Source organism: Mixophyes fleayi, chromosome 4 (assembly GCF_038048845.1).
Source record: "Mixophyes fleayi isolate aMixFle1 chromosome 4, aMixFle1.hap1, whole genome shotgun sequence".
In the NCBI taxonomy this organism is placed as follows: domain Eukaryota; kingdom Metazoa; phylum Chordata; class Amphibia; order Anura; family Limnodynastidae; genus Mixophyes; species Mixophyes fleayi.
The window spans coordinates 7,342,612-7,363,117 of record NC_134405.1 but is presented as its reverse complement, the minus strand read 5'-3'; the positions used below and the strand labels follow the sequence as shown (position 1 = coordinate 7,363,117).

The 20,506-nt window shown below is 41.1% G+C and overlaps 4 protein-coding genes across 10 annotated transcripts in view; 3 read left to right on the top strand and 1 right to left on the bottom strand.

Moving 5' to 3' along the window:
- LOC142150999 (uncharacterized) overlaps nucleotides 1-20,506 on the top strand; it is a 510,250-nt gene that overhangs the window by 75,324 nt on the left and 414,420 nt on the right. The window lies entirely within an intron of this gene.
- LOC142151006 (oocyte zinc finger protein XlCOF8.4-like) overlaps nucleotides 1-20,506 on the top strand; it is a 393,475-nt gene that overhangs the window by 3,624 nt on the left and 369,345 nt on the right. The gene's annotated exons all lie outside the window — the stretch shown is intronic.
- Nucleotides 1-20,506, bottom strand: part of LOC142150984 (uncharacterized) — a 343,002-nt gene that overhangs the window by 20,669 nt on the left and 301,827 nt on the right. The gene's annotated exons all lie outside the window — the stretch shown is intronic.
- The window catches only part of LOC142150982 (uncharacterized), a 206,489-nt gene that overhangs the window by 68,780 nt on the left and 117,203 nt on the right, over nucleotides 1-20,506 (top strand). For 2 of the 3 annotated variants that reach the window (XM_075206209.1, XM_075206206.1), the window contains exons 1-5: nucleotides 1,541-1,908; nucleotides 3,563-3,754; nucleotides 3,834-3,936; nucleotides 4,054-4,148; nucleotides 4,320-4,431. In XM_075206209.1, coding sequence (XP_075062310.1) covers nucleotides 1,840-1,908; nucleotides 3,563-3,754; nucleotides 3,834-3,936; nucleotides 4,054-4,148; nucleotides 4,320-4,431 — 571 coding nt within the window. In that variant the 5' untranslated portion in view covers nucleotides 1,541-1,839. Of the gene's footprint in view, nucleotides 1-1,540; nucleotides 1,909-3,562; nucleotides 3,755-3,833; nucleotides 3,937-4,053; nucleotides 4,149-4,319; nucleotides 4,432-20,506 lie in introns of those variants that run through there. The other variant, XM_075206211.1, reaches the window with a different exon arrangement.

Genomic DNA, 20,506 nt, shown 5'->3' with positions numbered 1-20,506 from the left:
GCGTGGTACTAACTGGGGGAGAGAGCCAGGACAAGGGAGTTAGGAGGAGGACTGATAGACTTAAATAAAGAAATTAGTCTTTAGGGCACGCTTGAAGCCTTTGAGAGTAGATGCTAACCTGATGGAACGTGGAAGATCGTTCCACAGCTGCAGAGCAGCCCGGGCAAAGTCCTGGAGACGGGAGTGAGAAGAGGGGATCAGTTAAGTAGTGAGGCGGCGGTCACAGGCAGAGCAAAGGGGGCAGCTAGGAGTGTAGGTAGAGATAAGATTGGAGATGTAGGGAGGGGAAGATTGCTTAAGAGCTTTAAAGGTGAGGGTGAGGAGTTTAAATTTAAATCTGTAGGCCATGGAGAGCCAATGTAGTGACTGTTGGAAGGAGACAGAGCTACGGGAGAGAAAAATGAGGCGGGCAGCAGCATTGAGGATAGACTTAAGATGGTCAACGTGAAAGTGAGGTAGGCCAGAGAGAAAGAGGTTACAGTAGTCAAGGCGAGAGATTACAAGCCGGGGAACGAGGGTTTTTGTAGCTTCCGTGGTGAGAAAGGGGCGTATCTTGGATACATTCCGAAGGTGGAACTAGCAGGATTTTGAGAGGGACAGAATGTGAGGCTTGAAGGAGAGGGAGGAATCAAGGATGACCCCAAGGCATCAGACTTGAGGAACACATACAAGGGTAGTGTTATTAACAGAAATAGAGAGGGGAGGAGGTGGGGGGAAGACTATAAGCTCAGTCTTGGAAATATTGAGTTTAAGGAAACGTTGGGACATCCAAGATCAGATGGCCGAGATACTGCAGGAGACGCGAGACAGAAGGGAAGGGGAGAGGTCAGGGGATGAAAGATAAATTTGGGTATCATCAGCATAGAGGTGATACTGAAGGCCAAAGGAGCGGATGAGGACACCCAGGGATTAGGTGTAGAGGGAGAAAAGCAGGGGGCCAAGAACGGAGCCTTGAGGAACGCCAACAGGTAGGGGAACAGCTGCCATGTTCATGGGTTAGTCTACTTAAAGATTATGGACAAGTCTCTGATGTACTTTTTCTGTTTATCTCTGAAGTTAGTCATAATGTGACGAACACACTTTGTGTTGATACCTTGTTGTTGGGGCACTTACATGTCTGTCACAGGGGGCTGCAGCTCCCGTTCTCATGTGAACTCCGACCCCTAGTTAAGCTGTAAAGTAGCTCTGTCTTCCTTCCTGAAGTGTAGGTCCTTGAATGAGACTCATTCCCTGAGGAAGTCACCAAGCAGTGATGTAACATTGTGAGACTCATGTTGGATTGTGCAGATTATCAGTACAAACACGGAGCTGTTGTAAAAAGCAGCCGTCTCAGATGCCCCGCCCACTGGAAGTCCTAAATTATAGCGAGGTCCATCATCAGAACATATCATGCAGAAGGGTCCAGCACCCACAACAGATGTGTCTCCACACTGGCTGATCTGCTGGTGTTTCTACCTCTACATGTTACACACATTGTGTGACACTACATTACTGCACTTGTCCTACACTTACTGCCCCCCCCCTTCCCCGTTCAGCCTCTATAAGTATCCAGGGGTGTAAGGGTAAGATGTGTCTCAGTCTGCATAGGGACTTAGTCTTACACATTTCATGTGTACATAAGTACAGAAATAAGTATTTTAAGAAAAAGCTGTTATATCAAGCTCTCCATGAGTCCCTCAGTATTTCATATTTCATTATCTTACATGTCTCCTACTATGATGTTTATAATAATTATTATATTTATTCCTAGACAGTTTTGCTGTGAGGAACCAAATAATCTATAAGTAGAAGTCAACTGAAGGTGAAACCCGTTCTGTCTAAATCACTGAATCCCTGAGGATGGACAAGGACAGGAGTGAGAGGATATTAAATCTCACCCTGGAAATCATCTACCTGCTGACTGGAGAGGTGAGGGATTCTGGGAATGTCACAGTGATATCATTCTTACTGCTATAAATAAAACAGGGACATGACTGGAGAGCTGAGGGATTCTGGGAATGTCACAGTGACATCATTCTTACTGCTATAAATAAAACGGACATGACTGGAGAGGTGAGGGATTCTGGGAATGTCACAGTGACATCATTCTTACTGCTATAAATAAAACAGGGACATGACTGGAGAGGAGGGATTCTGGGAATGTCACAGTGACATCATTCTTACTGCTATAAATAAAACAGGGACATGACTGGAGAGGTGAGGGATTCTGGGAATGTCACAGTGACATCATTCTTACTGCTATAAATAAAACGGACATGACTGGAGAGGTGAGGGATTCTGGGAATGTCACAGTGACATCATTCTTACTGCTATAAATAAAACAGGGACATGACTGGAGAGGTGCTGTTAACCCTGTAAGTTCTACTGTTTGTAATATGTACGGCGCTATGGAAACCTTGTGGAGCCTTATAAATAAAGGTTAATAATAATAATAAAGAATGTTTAATTTTTTGGTGTTTTTATTTAATAGTTTATCCTTCCCATGATCCTCTCCTCTCTGGCTCACAGGGTGGTGACCATTCTCCCTTTGGTACTTTCTGCTCTGCCTCAGTCACCTGAACAGCTGTAAATGAGCAGCAGGTAGACAGTCTCAGATAGAAGTATCAGTCCCACAATCTTCACAGATATTGGGATATATTACATTGGCCGCAGTATGTTGTTTTTTTCTATCACTAACTGATACTTTGTAACTGAGTTTTACAATTCTGGGATGATTTCCATTTTCTGGAGTTTTTATTAAATGTTCTAGAGATACAATAAATGTTTATTTTTCAAATATCACCCCTGCCTTAGCTGTAACTGTTCCCTATATGCACTGACCATTACAGTGTATATATCACTTACCTCTCCCACTATCTTTCAAAGGTCGGCCATTCTGAGCCCCCACTTTAAACTCCTCTTACTGTTTGCACTGATTTATCCAAGCAGATGATAGATCCATGGGGGCCGGCTGTAGATTGAGGACTCAGATAGGTGGGCTCACTGAAGATGTCCGGAGCTGCAGGAGGGTGGGGTGCGGCATATCGATGCCGAATACCCCGACAACACCCCGACATGATGATTCCGAAGGGCTTCTTACCGATGATTACCGTTCACGACTAGTGTTGAAAGTGACTTGAACCAATCACGAAGAAGTAATAAGCCGTCTCCCCTTCATGACGTCATTCACCATGGCGAGGGGATTATCGCTGCTGTTAATGGGGTAATGTAAGTATGCGCCTATGTACAATGCAGAAGGCTTTGTAAACTACTTCTTTGTGATTGGCTCAAGTCGCTTTCAACAGTAGTCGTCATCTGTGATCGTCAGTAAGGAGCCCGTCGAAATCATCATGTCGGGGTAAGTGTTGTCGGGGTATTCGGCATCGATATGCTGACTACCACCGCTGCAGGAGAGGTAAATGCTATATACACTCCAATTTCCTGTATATAGAAAATAGTTAATATAGGATATGTGTTGTAATGATAAAATAGAACATTATTGTTTATTTTCCACAATTAACCCCTAAATAAAATTCCAAATATGTGGATTTTTATTCACCTGGATATCTCTCCCCATACACAGGATTACACAGCAGTGATAAAGAGACCTGGTGAGTGTGTGACACCCACGACCCGCCCCTGTCTGTCAGGAGGATTGAGCAGGACCCAGAGCCCCATCACGGTGCCTGAACCTCACTCACTGATACGTGAGGGAAACAATGACCAGAAGATCCTGGAACTGACCAAAGCAATAATCCAGCCGGTGACTGGAGAGGTGACTGCTGGGAATGGGACATTATACAGTAACATTATGGGATGTGTCTGGATGATGACTATGTCATTGTGTATGTCAGGTTCCTATAAAGTGTCAGGAGGAGGAGTTGGAGAATTTAATAGGACCCAACGATCTGTACGGGGACGTGAGGATTGACAATCACCGGCCCCTCACATCACAGGGTAAGAGGAGACTTTCATTGATTGTAACGTGGAGAGCAGTTTTGAGGGCCACCTAGATACACATCATCTGATAATGACATATTAGCAATGTACTCAGTCACTATGTGTTTCCTACAGATGGATCCAATAACAGAAATACCCCAGAGAGAGATCTTCATCCTTATTTACAGGATAGTACCGAAAACAATCACAGTATCTCACAGGAGTATCAGGTAGATGACATTTTAAGGTCTCGTCAAATACCAAAACACCAAAGTGATTTCATTATATGATGTGTAAAAAATCTTTCTGGATGTTATACACTGATATTCTTCTGTTTCATCTCAAATAATTAAATCAGATGTTATTAATTATAATATTTTATTGTTTTCTGGGTTATTTAGGATGATGTCCTGACTGATATTAAGGTAGAATTTATAGAGGGAGAGGAAGAGACGTATGTGAGGGGTGATCAGCAGTGTAAGGAGGAGGAAATCCCTACAGATACCAGCACTGGTGAGTAATAAACACTCATTACACAAAGGAGTCACATATTCTGTTTATTCAGTCACTTAAACAATCATTTATTCTACAACCTCCTCTGTCAGTACAAACTAATGAGGAAAATCTGTCCAGTGGGGAACTCAGGAGCCATCAGCCCCTATTAGACTCCTATTCTCCTTCTCACATCATATCATTGTGTGCTACCAGCCCAGAGATCTGACCAGTCTCCTCCCCACATCATATCACTGTGTGCTACCAGCCCAGAGATCTGACCACTCTCCTTCTCACATCATATCATTGTGTGCTACCAGCCCAGAGATCTGACCAGTCTCCTCCTCACATCATATCATTGTGTGCTACCAGCCCAGAGATCTGACCAGTCTCCTCCTCACATCATATCATTGTGTGCTACCAGCCCAGAGATCTGACCAGTCTCCTCCTCACATCATATCATTGTGTGCTACCAGCCCAGAGATCTGACCAGTCTCCTCCTCACATCATATCATTGTGTGCTACCAGCCCAGATATCTGACCAGTCTCCTCCTCACATCATATCATTGTGTGCTACCAGCCCAGAGATCTGACCAGTCTCCTCCTCACATCATATCATTGTGTGCTACCAGCCCAGAGATCTGACCAGTCTCCTCCTTTACCCATGAATATCCTGTACAGTAGATCCTGGGATACTACCCATAATCCTCTCTCTATGACCACGTGTCATAACTCATTATCTTCCCTGTGTAATAATCAAGGAATATTTTATCCTCGGCTATATAGTAGCAATGTAATGCTAATGCAAAATATTAGAATATCCCCCTTCCTCTAAGATCACATACACCCCATCACAAAGTACACTTAAGACAAATTCCACCTTCTGACACACTGCTGTTTGCACTGATTAGTTGGAATTGCGTCCAACTCTAAATCAGACCCTATATGTTTTATAATTAAAGAACATAATTTATTGGCACCATCATATAAATTTCTTAATATACAATAACCAATTGCTGTTTGGTGCACTAATTAAGGTAACAATAAAACCACACACAACGGCTAAGTAAATGCAGAACTTGTTTGTGGTTATTACAGTGTGTAAAGTCTGCATTTTGGCTGAAGTTGATGAATCTGGATGTGATCTGTGTGTCACTGTGGCTGGGTCTATGCATTGTGCTTGGTAATACAGGTTTATAATTATCATGAAGTGCTTGTAGTTTGCAAATTAAAATTAAACATCTGAACATTTCAACTTACTCATAGTATAAAAATGCTGGGCATTTTAATGTTAATTTAAAATTATATGTCTGTTTCCATACATTTATTCTGTTTTCAGCAAATGGATGCAAACACAGGAATATCTCCGAAGGAAAATTCATTGTTTCAACAGATTGTGAAATAGAAGATAACATCACACAAGATTCTCCTGGAGAAAACCCCATTGCCCTAAATATACATCCAATACTTCACAGAGCAGATAAATCATCTGATCCCTCTGATCATGAGGAATATTTTCCTGATAACAAAAGCTTAACAGTTACATTATCTCTTCATAAAAAGCAGATCACGCACAGACGTAAGAAACCTTTTCCATGTTCTGAGTGTGGGAAATGTTTTTCTCATAAAGTATTTCTTGTTAATCATCAGAGAACTCACACTGGTGAGAAACCATTTCCCTGTTCTCAGTGTGGGAAATGTTTTTCACATAAATTAACTCTTGTTAATCATCAGAGAACTCACACACGTGAGAAACCATTTCCATGTTCTGAGTGTGGGAAATGTTATACACGAAAATCAAATCTTGTTGATCATCAGAGAACTCACACACATGAGAAACCATTTCCATGTTCTGAGTGTGGGAAATGTTTTCCACGAAAATCAAATCTTGTTGAACATCAGAGAACTCACACAGGTGAGAAACCATTTCCATGTTCTGAGTGTGGGAAATGTTTTTCACATAAATTAACTCTTGTTAATCATCAGAGAACTCACACACATGAGAAACCATTTCCATGTTCTGAGTGTGGGAAATGTTTTACACGAAAATCAATTCTTGTTGAACATCAGCGAACTCACACAGCTGAGAAACCATTTCCATTTTTCTGAGTGTGGGAAATGTTTTACACAGAAATCAAAACTTATTGAAAATCAGAAAATTCACACAGGACCGAAGCAATTGGATATGAAACAAGGTTGCTGCGATACTCCAAATACTGTGAAATCAGTTGATTAAAATAGATGATATAGCAGTACATAGCTTGGTGATCAAAACAGTCCAAACATTTACTGACCCAGGCGCTCACCTCAAGTCGGATGTAAATCATGCTGAATAAAATGGGCGGCACTCAAGGATTTGAGCCAGAGATAAAGTGTCAAAAATTAATTTTAATCCATAATGTACAATGTTTCAGTTAATCCAAAACTTTCATCAGTGATAGCATACTCAATATTGAATGTAATCAGGTAATATATAGACGTATGTTACTCATCCAGGTGCAAGAGTTTAGCGTGAATATCCACCATTTCGCATTAGCAGTTAGCGTGCTGGTGAAATCCGGAAACTAATCTATGACAACCAGTGAAACCCAATAAGGAAGAGAGAAAAGGACATGTGATTAATCTCTGGAAGAGTCCCGTGTGTGTTAAGGAGTCAGCGATCAAGACGCTGTGAGATAGAGAAAGTGTGCGTAGAAGTAATCCCTTTATTCACAGCTTGTAACAATGTAAAGATAAAGAAATGTGTTCAAATAAGTGAATACAGAAATTAGAGTTTCCACAGCTAAAGGTTGTGGATACACAAATAAATTGATAAGATTGGATAATACTTATATTTGGGAAGATCGTTTATCCCTTCTTCATGCCAAGAAAAGGTTCCAGTCACAATATTCAGTTATGCATGGTACAAGGGAAAAGAAGAAAATATGTAGACATAGCGTCATTTTGTAATATAACAATTCTTTTGTATGTGTTCAGGTGAATAATTTCTGAATTTTTGTTAGCACAAGATTTTTTGCTATATGTAGATTGTGTAGGATATAAAACCATTAAAAACAAAAAATTCAAAAATTACACAATTTACCCACAATGGCCTTACATATAAAATTGATCAATTCATTACATGTAATACAAAAAATCATATATATTTTAGAATGTTGTTGCAGATTACTAAATGTAGGGAAAACATCTAGACCACTGAAAGAAAGAATATCAGAACATTTATATAATATTAAAAAAGGAAAAGACACATTCTGTAAACAAATCCATAATTGCTCTACGAAGAGCCTTATTGATTTTTGGGGTATACAAGTGGTCAATGAGTTGGAAACAGAAATTTAGAGAAAATGTTAGTGACATGAGAAATGACGGATGTATAAATTAAATGCTCTTGTTCCTTGTGGACTAAATAAGGAGTTTGAACTAAAATGGTTTTTAAGCTAATTATATTGCATTTGTTGTCTTTTTTTCCCTTCTTTTCAGATGTAGGATCATAATTCCTGCAAATTCACAACAATTATTATTAATATTATTGTGAAATAAACAGAATTCATTGTAGTCGATCTCATGACACCATCATACATTGTAATTTCTGTTATATGCACATAAGAGATCAAAATTATTCAAATGACATTTACATGTCCCTGTATGTACTTTTATTTTTGTATTTTTTCTTATGTTTTCTTTAATTTTTTTGTAATGGAAGACCATTTATAATATGTTCAACATAACAGCCTTGTAATATTATTTTATTATTATAATGCAAAAGTCTAACTACCATTGACTCTGTTTTGCATAATACTGAATAGCTAAGTTGATTCCCAATGTGGAACGCAGAAGAACAAACTATAATATAAAAGGAGCAATGAATAAAGTTTATTGAAAGTCATGACCCCTTCCATTGCAAAAACGAAGGTGGACCGCAAACCGGAAGTGACTATACCGAGGCATGGAACGCAAGTAGTGTTCCCACACTTCCTGTTTCGGCAATTTCAAATGGTAAACTTAATGTATACAAAAATATTTGCGGACCATCTTTAAAAGGTTTTTCATCTATGTATAAAGAAATCTTTATAATCACCTAAAGTAGATATATCAGGTGGATTGCTGCCACAGACCTTAAAATAGGGGTGTCTCCTCACCTAACACAATAGCACATATTTCCCTTAGGGAAGGTCGCACTTAGGAAAAGGGGGGGTAGGATAAAATGGTAATCTTACTGAATATCAGGAAAATACAGTGAATAGAAGGCTGCTTATTAGATGATCCAAAGGAGACCAGATGAATAAAGATTGCTTGAAAGCCACAGTTGTTCTAATAATGTATACACACTCGTGAAATATTTCTCAACACATGTTATCACTAACAAGCAAGGACATATATTTTGTATATCATGAAAACAAATTCAATAAGCTCAAATGAATGTCCATATGAATTCATGTATGAATGAGTTAATGCACAGACAAATATGGAACGCCAAGAGTTAACTTTTATCGAACTCGTGTTTCAGTGTTCTCAATCCTGTGTGTCTTCTCTAACGTTTCACTCCCCAATTTGGATACCATAAAGGAGAGAGAGGCACCTTAGTGAAGTTCTGTTAGATACTTTATTCATAAAATAGGGATTAAAAACACATTTTACAATGAATAAAAATTCCTTGAAAGGCTTCTTTTATTAACAGCCCTCGTCCTGTCTGGCTCTGACTACCAAGCAGTGTACGATGCTCAGATAAACTGCTCAGACGCTGTCGGGGAGTCCCGGCTGCTGCGAATGTTAAGCTTCAAAAATATGTTGGGCAAAGAGGCTGCCATCACAACCCTATGCGTTTCGTCATTGGTTGACTTCGTCAGGTGGTTCCTTCATTCTCCAAAGTGTCAGTTTAAATAGTGATCTGAGCCAATCGGCTTCTCAAAACGTTTGTATTGGCCAAATGTTCAGAGCGCAGTTTGTGACCCTCATTCAAACATCTTTTATGGTTATAATTACAGCAATCACAAGATTAATCTACATTAATAACTATACGTTCTTGACCTAATTAAACTAATGATATAGATCATATTAAAATATATTTCACAACATATATGTGATACATGCACTGGACGTACTTGTAATCATGTATGTTAGCACAATGACCGGAACGAATTTCAAAAGTCATATCAAATAAATTGCACAAAATGTTAAAATTATTTCATCAATCATAAGCCCCATGTACATACTTAGTACCTTAGTTCTAATTGGATTATATTCACAATAAAATGCACAGAGTATAAATACTGCGGTATGTATATTTTTAAAACATACTGGATATTATCACAGCATCACCACATAAAGGTGTTAAATAGATAACTAGAGGCTTCATCTAACGATGCAATCAATCATAAATTATCACATTTCTACAGACATTATATATATTGATCTAAATGATCCAAACTTATTGGGATGTTCTTATTACATGGAAATAATCCATCCAAAATCGATGGAATTGTTACATAAACTATATACTATACCACAATGACTAATGTGCTAAAGCTGGAAGGGAACTGGCCGGACTAATTCCATCATGGGAATAAGGTGGAATAAATACAATACTCCAGAGCATATATATTCCCTCATGCCGGCTACAATCCTGTTTGGCAAATATATGAGGACTAATTCCTGTGGTTCAAAATATTACAAAAAAGAAACAAGTTAAAAATCCACATTCAAACCTGCCGGTGCTAAAGTCCCTGGGTGTATATCCATTGTATATCCCTGGGTGTATATCCATTGTATATCCCTGGGTGTATATCTATTGTATATCCCTGGGTGTATATCCATTGTATATCCCTGGGTGTATATCCATTGTATATCCCTGGGTGTATATCCATTGTATATCCCTGGGTGTATATCCATTGTGACTCTGCTGATTCAACCTTTTGTTGTAATCTCCTTTCCAGTCTTTATTCACTAGTTGAAAGGCCGTAAACTTCATACGTTTCGGGTCTTTCTGATGTTTTAGTCTGAAATGGTTGGAAAGATTATGTGTCTTCAGACCAATTTTAATGTTTCGTATATATGTTCCGAAATCCTTATTTTCAAGTTTTCTACAGGTCCGGCCAATGTACTGTAGTCCACATGGGCATGTAACTATGTACACTACTCCTGTTGAATCACAGGTAAGTCTCTCCTTTATTTTGAACTTCTGCTGTGTTGTTTTTGAAGAGAATTCCCTAATGGCTTTTGTAGTAGTTCCTCCAGTATTCTTACATGCTGAGCAATCATTGCAGAGATAAAACCCCTTTATCTTAGTTTCCTGTGTTAACCAATTATTGGTTCCTTTATCTTCTTTCGGCAAAGAACTTGAGACCAGCTTCTGTTTAAGGTTAGAGGCTCTTCTAAAGACTACTTTCTGGTACTGTGGGAGAACGCCTCCTAACACATCATCTTTAAGTAACAGATGCCAATTTCTTCTGATGATTTTGCTCACTTCCATTGCTGATTGTGAATACTGAGTAATACATGGAATGTGTATCTGAGTATTGGAAACTCTTTTATTTTTATCCTTATATTCTAGCAAATCATCTCGGCTTTGGATCGTCTAATAAGCAGCCTCCTATTCATTGCATTTTCCTCATATTCAGTAAGATTACCATTTTTTCCTTATTCCCCCCCCCACCTTTTCCTAAGTGCGCCTTTTCCCAAGGGAAATAGATGCTATTGTAAATCTTTATTTATATCTTAGAATATTAGCGATAATATAGAATTATAATCCATCCATTAGAAATGGATGGATTATAGGACTTGGTTACTGTGTTTCATCAATTTTACATATCTAACAATTGAAAATGTGTGTTTAATGTTGTAATTATATATATAATACAATGTTATTTAATATTTATTAAATATATATGAGTTTGGATAAATTAGAACCTAAGGACCTTTTGACCTTTCAACTTGATATATACACCTCGGTATAAAATGAAGCTAGGGAGTGAAAGGACCTCATCCTTGAAAGAGACTGAACCTATGAGTTGAAACGCGTTGGGTACAGAGGATTCCTTTCTCTATTGGTACAGAAGAACACTTCCACCTGAAAGACTAACACCTGGAGGAGAAAAAACCATTGGAGCATTCCCGGGAGCTTCTATGTTTACCATCGTGCTCATTATATCTTCCATCTGGTGGGAAGTTACACACATTTGATTGTACCTCAACGATTCATTGTTTATGATACATGTTTTATATGTTGTGTATTAAAGTCCAGTTTTATAAACTGTATTGCGTTATAAATATCTTTTTTTTCCTTCCATACATGTGCCATTAACACATATGGGAAGAATACATCAGTGAATTCCTGTAAGGAAAGACCGAACAGATTATGAGATACAACGCTTGATTTTATTATGTTGTTACTAAGTGCAATCACAAGAGGGTGATTGGTGAAGGACGAAGAGTTTTATTTAAAGAAAAGTAAACAGAAATATAAGGCGGACAATACATTTGTGTTTAGTTAGTGTATCCCCATAGGGGGACAGGATCACAAGAATATAATAATATAGGGAAACAAGATAATTTAAATGAATAGGAAGTCCAATGATGATACTTTGTAATGTTTGTAATGCTTTTTTGTGTTATTTGTGGTGTGTGTTATTTATTTTTATGTCCCTGGCTTGTACATGAAATTAGGCCAGGTGGAAAATTGGAAAAGTGAGAAGTTTTGTACTAATAGTCCACAACTATTATTCAGGATATTGTTTGTTATTAGCTTTAGGCTATCCGGGTGCGGTCATAGATATAGAGAAATTGAAATCAGTTTTCGTCCTGCTTGCTGGGACAGGGTGGGATCATATTTGTGTTTGATCAATGCTGCCCGAGGGAGGGAATAGGATAAATGGAAAACAGTATGATTGAAACTGAGTTTAGCATATGTTGGAGTCTAAATTTAATAGTAAGTCTTGGAATGTAGGGGGTTTGAATTCACTGCTTAAGTGGAAAAAAGTTATAACCCATTTGAAAACTTTGTCACCGGATATAGTGTTTATTCAAGAGACACATAAGACTTTTACTCAGGGGATGACTTTAAAGTCTTCATGGATTCAAGAATGTACAGTCAAGTCCATAAATATTGGGACATCGACAGAATTCTCATATTTTGGGCTCTATACACCACCACAATGGATTTGAAATGAAACTAACAAGATGTGCTTTAACTGCAGAATTTCAGCTTTAATTTGAGGGTATTTACATCCAAATCAGGTGAACGGTGTAGGAATTACAACGATTTTTATATGTGCCTCACACTTTTTAAGGGACCAATAGTAATGGGACAATCGACTCAAATCCTATTTCATGGACATGTGTGGGCTATTCCCTCGTTATTTCATCATCAATTAAGCAGCTAAAAGGTCTGGATTTGATTCTAGGTGTGACATTTGCATTTGGAATCTGTAGCTGTCGACTCTCAATGTGAGATCCAAAAAGATGTCACTATCAGTGAAGCAAGCCATCATTAGGCTGAAAAATCAAAACAAACCCATCAGAGAAATAGCAAAAACATTAGGTGTGGCCAAATCAACTGTTTGGAGCATTCTTAAAAAGAAAGAATGCACCGGAGAGCTCAGTAACACCAAAAGACCCAGAAGACCACAGAAAACAACTGTGGTGGATGACAGAAGAATTTTTTCCCTGGTGAAGAAAAACCCCTTCACAACAGTTGGCCAAATCAAGAACACTCTCTAGGAGGTAGGTGTATATGTGTAAAAGTCAACAATCAAGAGAAGGCTTCACAAGAGTGAATATAGGGTTCACCACAAGATGTAAACCATTTGAGAGCCACAAAAACCGAAAGACCAGATTAGAGTTTGGAAAACATCTAAAAAAGCCATTACAGTTCTGGAACAACATCCTATGGACAGATGAGACAAAGATCAACTTGTACCAGAGTGATGGGAAGAGAAGAGTATGGAGAAGGAAAGGAACTGCTCATGATCCAAAACATACCACCTCATCAGTGAAGCATGGTGGTGGTAGTGTCATGGCGTGGGCATGTATGGCTGCCAATGGAACTGGTTCCCTTGTATTTATGTTGTAACTGCTGACAAAAGCAGCAGGATGAATTCTGAAGTGTTTTGGGCAATATTATCTGCTCATATTCAGTCAAATGCTTCAGAACTCATTGGACGGTACTTCACAGTGCAGATGGACAATGACCCAAAGCATACTGCAAAAGCAACCAAAGAGTTTTTTAAGGCTAACAAGTGGAATGTTATGCAATGGCCAAGTCAATCACCAGACCTGAATCCGATTAAGCATGTATTTCACTTGATGAAGACAAAATTGAAGGGAAAATACCCCAAGAACAAGCAAAAAATAAAGACATTTGCAGTAGAGGCCTGGCAGAGCATCACCAGGGATGAAACCCAGCGTCTGGTGATGTCTATGCCTTCCAGACTTCAGGCTGTAATTGACTGCAAAGGATTTGCAAAAAAGTATTAAAATGTGAAAGTTTGATGTAGGATTGTTTAGTTTGTCCCATTACTTTTGGTCCCTTAAAAAGTGGGAGGCACATATAGAAACCGTTGTAATTCCTACACTGTTCACCTGATTTGGATGTAAATTCTCTCAAATTAAAGATGAAAGTCTGCAGTTAAAGCACATCGTGTTTGTTTAATTTCAAATCCATTGTGGTGGTGTATAGAGCCCAAAATATGAGAATTGTCTCGATGTCCCAATATTTATGGACTTGACTGTATCTCTGCCCCTTATGAGACTAAAAAACAAGGAGTTGCAATACTTTTGAATAGAAGGTTGAGCTATATTATTGAGGATAAGCTAATCAATAGTGAAGGTAGATATATTCTTCTGCATTTGTTAATTAATGGGGAACATTTTACATTGTTGAATATATATGCTCCAAATATGCCTAACCGAAGCTTTTATGCTAAATTGTCGGAACTCTTACATCAAAGAGATTTTCCAAATTTAATTGTGGGAGATGATTTTAATACGGTAGATAACCCCCGGTGAGATAAATCATCTATCCCGGCCTCCTATGTTAGTTCTGGATAGGATATTATTCAATATTTTAAGGGCAGTCTGTAATGGATTACTGGATAACACTACTAATTTTGATTAGGGCTGGCTTACCTGAGGTGCGGAGTCTAACTGTAACGCTTCGGTCCCGCAAGTAGTACCTGTTCCATTGCCCGCATGTCATTGGTCTGGAAACTGCCATGTTCCAGCATCAGACTAACTTCATTCATTCAGCTATACTGAGTTCGGCACAGGTGCAAGTCTACTGCACTTCTGGACCTCCCTCCTTTTCTCATTGGCTGAGCATTTCTGGAGCACTATTTAAACCTCCTGGATTCACCTGTCTAATGCCTGTTCTTCAAGCTCACTTCCTGTAGCCTGTGGTTCTGGTTCCTGTGCTCCTTGTGGATCTTCCGTTAGTCCAGCCTGCACTCAGTTCGTGGCCTGTGTTGAACCATCGCTGCTCCAGTAGCCTTCTAACCATCTCCAGTGTACTTCATCGTGACAGTTCTCTCATCGCTACATCGCTATTACACCTGTGACTCCTCAGCTGTCTCCAGGAGTTACCTCCGCTATTCAGCCTGCTCTCAGTTCGTGGCCTGTGTTGAACCATTGCTGCTCCAGTACCTATCCTACTATCTGCAGTGTACTTCATTGTGACAGCTCCGGTTCTCTCATCGCTACCACTCAGAGCCGCTGCTGCTGCAGTCTGCTCTCAGTTTCTGGCTGTATTGAACTCCTGCTGTTTCAGTACTGCTATTTACCATCTCAACTGTACTACATCGCGACAGCTTCTGTTCTCTCACCGCTATCACTCAGAGCCGTTACTACACCTGTGACTCATCAGCTGTTACCATGGGTTACCTCTGCTACTTCAGTCTGCTCTCAGTCCTTGCCGGAGTTGAATTATCACTGCTCCAGTACCACTATTACCATCTCCAGTGTACATCATCGTGACAGCTCCGGTTCTCTCATCACTACCGCTCAGAGCCGCTACTACTATTGTGATTCATCAGCTGTTACCACAAGTTACCTCCGCTACTCCAGTCTGCTCTCAGTCTCTGGCTGTATTGAACTATTGCTGCTCCAGTACTATTATACCACCTCTCCTGTACTTCATTGTGACAGCCCCAGTTCTCTAACCGCTACCACTGTGGACCGCAACTGCCTCGGTGACTCATCGCCTGATTCCCCAGTTATCTCCACTTCCTCGTGTGGTCTGCACAATTCTAGTGCTGTACTCCAGCTATTTCAGTACCTCTACCTATCACCCTTGTGACAGCCTCTGTTTCTCATGGTTGCACCACAGGACATCTACTCTCCTTGTGCCTCATCTATAGCTGCCCATGTCACCTGGCTCCTCCACACCGTACTGCTGTAGACCCGCTCACAGGACCGCGACCTGCAGGTTTGGTGCCACAAAGTCCATACCTCCTTGCGGGGGTTCCTGGCGAAAACCACCAGCCTGTTAGACTCCACGCCTGTGGGTGGGCTAAGCAATGGCCAGCAGAGCCTAGGGATCAATTTCCTATAAGCCAACCGTGCCAGTAACCATCTCCCCGGTGTTCACCAAGAACCGTCGCAAGGCGGGATGGGCTTTGCTGCTAGGAGTCGCAGGTCGCGGTCCTCAAGTTTGCCCCAAGATGTAGTACAGCGGAGTAGGAGCAGGATGAGAGTAGTCGGACAGGCCGGGTCAGTACACGGGAAGGTAATGCAGACAGGATCAGAAGGCAATCTCGGCGCCAATCAAACCAGCTCGGTACACGGGTCACCAGAACAGATGAGTAGTCAGCTAGCCGGGTCGGTACACAGGTATGGCAGATAAACGAGTAGAGAGAGGAACGTGAGACAATCCGGGTTAGGAGCACAGGCAATCAGGGTGGTCAACAAGTCGGGTCGGTACACAGGTGAAATGGAGTCCAGAAAGGTCAGCAAGCCGGTTCGGTACACAGGAGGTCAGGGAGCAGGCACAAGGAGTAACAGGATTCAGGAGCCAGGAACAGGTAAGTTGCTCTGACACTCCTAAAGTGTCAGAGCGATATTTTATAGTGAGCCCGTTTGAATTCCCCACCCTAGGTCTGGCGGTCACGTGACCGCCGAACCCAGAAGTGCGGCTTCCAGGTCTGACAGAGCGGCGGGGGAGCGTTGAGGGGTAAGTATCGTTACACAGTCATGGGCTTATTGGCCCATGGAGGGTTCATAATCCTAATGGAAGAACCCATACCTTTCAGTCGGGGGTTCATCATACCTTTTCACGTATTGATAATTTGATGGTTTCAACTTCCTTACTCTTCAAATTGGGAGTATTTTAATCTGGGATCATTCCCCGATACGGATAAATTTGATGGAGAAACTGGGGAATACATTTTAGGATATACTTCTGTGGGTGCTTGTTAGGGATTTCCTGTTATCTATATAAACATAAAAGGATATTTAGAATGTAGATGAATGATAAACTGCTCTTTCTGTCATGACAAAAACACTACATAAGAGTCACCTGGATACATTGACAAATACACACGTTATTGTACATTTTACCAGCATATAGAAACATGACAAACGTAACGAGGGGCTGAGAGAAACTCTGGTAAATCAGCTGTATATCTCCATAGCATGTCTGACAGCGGGGTCCAGAGCCCACTCTCCATGGTGGTGTAGTGCTCTATGTCCTTCATGTAACACCCTCTATAATAAATCCTTCAAATCTTTAGGTGGAGATGTAGGGTAGGGACTGTCTGCGCTTTGAGGATGTATCAGTGGAGCTGTGATTGGTTGCTGCCTTGTAGAGAGGATAGGGGTCCTGGTACTAAGTGGAAAGTGAATGTGGTGCCGTGGTGTAACCTGGTTGGATCTATAGGTGGTGTAACCTGGCGGGATCTATAGGTGGTGTAACCTGGTTGGATCTATAGGTGGTGTGGTGTTGTATGTGTTTATCACTTCTTAATCCATCAGAGTGAAGACTTTGGGCAGCACTGTGGCTCAATGGTTAGCACTTCTGCATCACAGCACTGGGGTCATGAGTTCAATTCCCAACCATGGCCTTATCTGTGTGGAGTTTGTATGTTCTCCCTGTGTTTGTGTGGGTTTCTCCCAGGTGCTTCGGTTTCCTCACACACTCCAAAAACATACTAGTAGGTTAATTGGCTGCTATCAAAAATTGACCCTAGTGTCTCTTTCTCTGTTTGTGTATGTTAGGGAATTTAGACTGTATGCTCCAATGGGGCAGGGACTGATGTGAATGAGTTCTCTGTACAGAGCTGCGGAATTAGTGGCGCTATATAAATAAATGATGATGATGATGAATTTATCAGGACATGTTCCTCTCCTTTGTCTTCCTGTTCTTAGTTCAGTGGAAGGTGATGGAGTGGCTTATAATTAAAATATTATGTCTGTAAATTAATTTTGGTGGTTATATATCTTTCCACATTTTGATGTGAGAGTGTATTTATACATTATTTCACTTACCTGAAAGTATGTCATTTTAGGGAATATATCCCAATTTAACAAAATATCTGCTAAGCATTATTTGACAATGGATATTACCGTCTCTTTTATTTTATTTTAAAATGACTAATGTTGTTTTTTTACTAGTATTGCCGATTTTTCTTACTATTGCTGTCTCTTTTATACATGTATGGAACCCGTGACATTTATATATGGAAGAAAAATCTGCGGGAGATTAAGAAGGGCAGACTGGATTCTAGATAGTTTATGTGTGTATTAGTCGGCGATTTGAATAAAGTTTTTCGTTTTGAAGAATTCTGACCACGGCAATACGCCCATGTAAGACTTGATACCAAGCCTCTTTTTGATGAAGGGGTGGAGACAAAGTATCGGAAGAGCAGTATAAAAGATATGGACGGACCTGTGGAATTATACCTTGATAAAGACTTTATTGTAAAGTTGAATCACGTTGGTTATAGAGCTAGGAGCCAATCGGCGGGAGTAAAGCAAGCGGGACTGACGTGGTCTGTTTGATCGATTCATGCTGTATACAACTACTGCTTGTTTTGACTCTAACTCCGGTCCTCATTTGTTTTTTTACTGTTTTTAAAATAAAAGGTAAAGCACAAGATTGCTTTTCTTTTCTTTTCTATTGACACTTCATGTGATGTGGAAAGTGAAGGAGGTGCTTTGATTATTAGCAACCCTCTGAGTCGGTGGTATGCAGAGAGGCCAACTATGAGATCATTTTAAGGCGCTTGTTATGGATACATCTTGTGAGTAGACATCCTTATGGGGGATATGCCGGTGATGACACGGTGTTGGATGGTGGAACCCTAGATGAAAAATTCACATCTTCCCATAGAATCTCTATTGTTTAGATCCTGTACTGTATTACACTATGTGTGGTTATGTGTTTTTATATAGAAATTACTCCACATTAGAACATTTTGAACGTATTGTGGAATGTTATCTGCTGCAAAGAAGGGAAGCGCTTCATGTATGTAAACCTATTGTTTGAAAGTTATATAATCACTGACTACCAATATCTATCAGGGTTTTAGACCAAATAATTTATTATTATTATTGTTACATTCACAGGAAATCTCTCAGTCTAGATTGTCTCTGGCCTAGCAAGGCGCGGAGTCTAACAGCCCCTGGTCTTCACCAAGAACCGCCTGGGATGGGTTTCACTGCTGGGACACTGCAGGTCGCGGCCTTGGTTCAGCTCCTAGACGTGAGAGAGAGATAGAACCGGTACCAGAGATCAATATAACAAAGAGGCAGTACCTGTGAAAGGTCCTGAGCAGGGTCTTCTACGCAGTTCAGATTGCAGTATTGCACAGGGGTGATCTAAAGGAGTAGTCTGAAAGAGGAGGTGTGCATCAGGGGACAGAGACAGCGCAAGAGGAGGACTGTGCATCGATGGAGAGATTGCGCAAGAGGAGGGGTGCATTGATGGACAGAGATTGCGCAAGAGGAGGGGTGCATCGATGGATAGAGATTGCGCAAGAGGAGGTGTGCATCGATGGAGAGAGATTGTGCAAGAGGAGATGTGGATCGGGGCCAGAGACTGCGTAGGAGCAGGTGTGCATGAGGGGACAGAGACTGCGTAGGAGCAGGTGTGCATGAGGGGACAGAGACTGCGCAAGAGGAGGTGTGCATCGATAGACAGAGATTGCGCAGGAGAAGGTTTGCATCGGGGGACAGAGACTTCACAAGAGGAGATGTGCATCGATGGACAGAGACTGCGCAGGAGAAGGGTTGCATCGGGGGACAGAGACTGCACAAGAGAAGGTGTGCATCGATGGACACAGACTGCACAAAAGGAAATGTGGATCTGGGACAGAGACTGCGTAGGAGCAGGTGTGCATGAGGGGACAGAGACTGTGCAAGAGGAGATGTGGATCTGGGACAGAGACTGCACAAGAGGACTGTGCATCGATGGACAGAGACTGCGCAGGAAGAGGTGTGCATCGGGGGACACAAACTGCGCAGGAGGACGTGTGCATCGGGGGACAAAGACTGGGGAAGAGGAGGTGTGCATTGGGGAACAGAGACTGCGCAGGAGGAGGTGTGCCTCGGAGAACAGAGACTGCGCAGGAGGAGGTGTGCCTCGGAGGACAGAAACTGCGCAGGAGGAGCTGTGCATCGGGCTAGAGACAGCGCAAGAGGAGGTGTGCCTCAGAGAACAGAGACTGCGCAGGAGGAGGTGTGCGTCGGAGAACAGAGACTGCGCAGGAGGAGGTGTGCCTCGGAGAACAGAGACTGCGCAGGAGGAGGTGTGCCTCGGAGAACAGAGACTGCGCAGGAGGAGGTGTGCCTCGGAGAACAGAGACTGCGCAGGAGGAGGTGTGCCTCGGAGGACAGAAACTGCGCAGGAGGAGCTGTGCATCGGGCTAGAGACAGCGCAAGAGGAGGTGTTGGGGCAGTTTTCTATATTTCCTCTACAGATGAAATAACTACCTTCAATTGACAAGCCATTGTTAGTTACCATATGTAGTAGTAGCTGTAACGATCGATCAGAGCCCAGAGATAAGAGACCACACACAGTGTCTGGTGTCCAAACTGAACTGCTTTACTCAAGGAAAAGGCTAATAGTTTTATAAACAATAATCACATCACAACAATCACGTCAATGGAA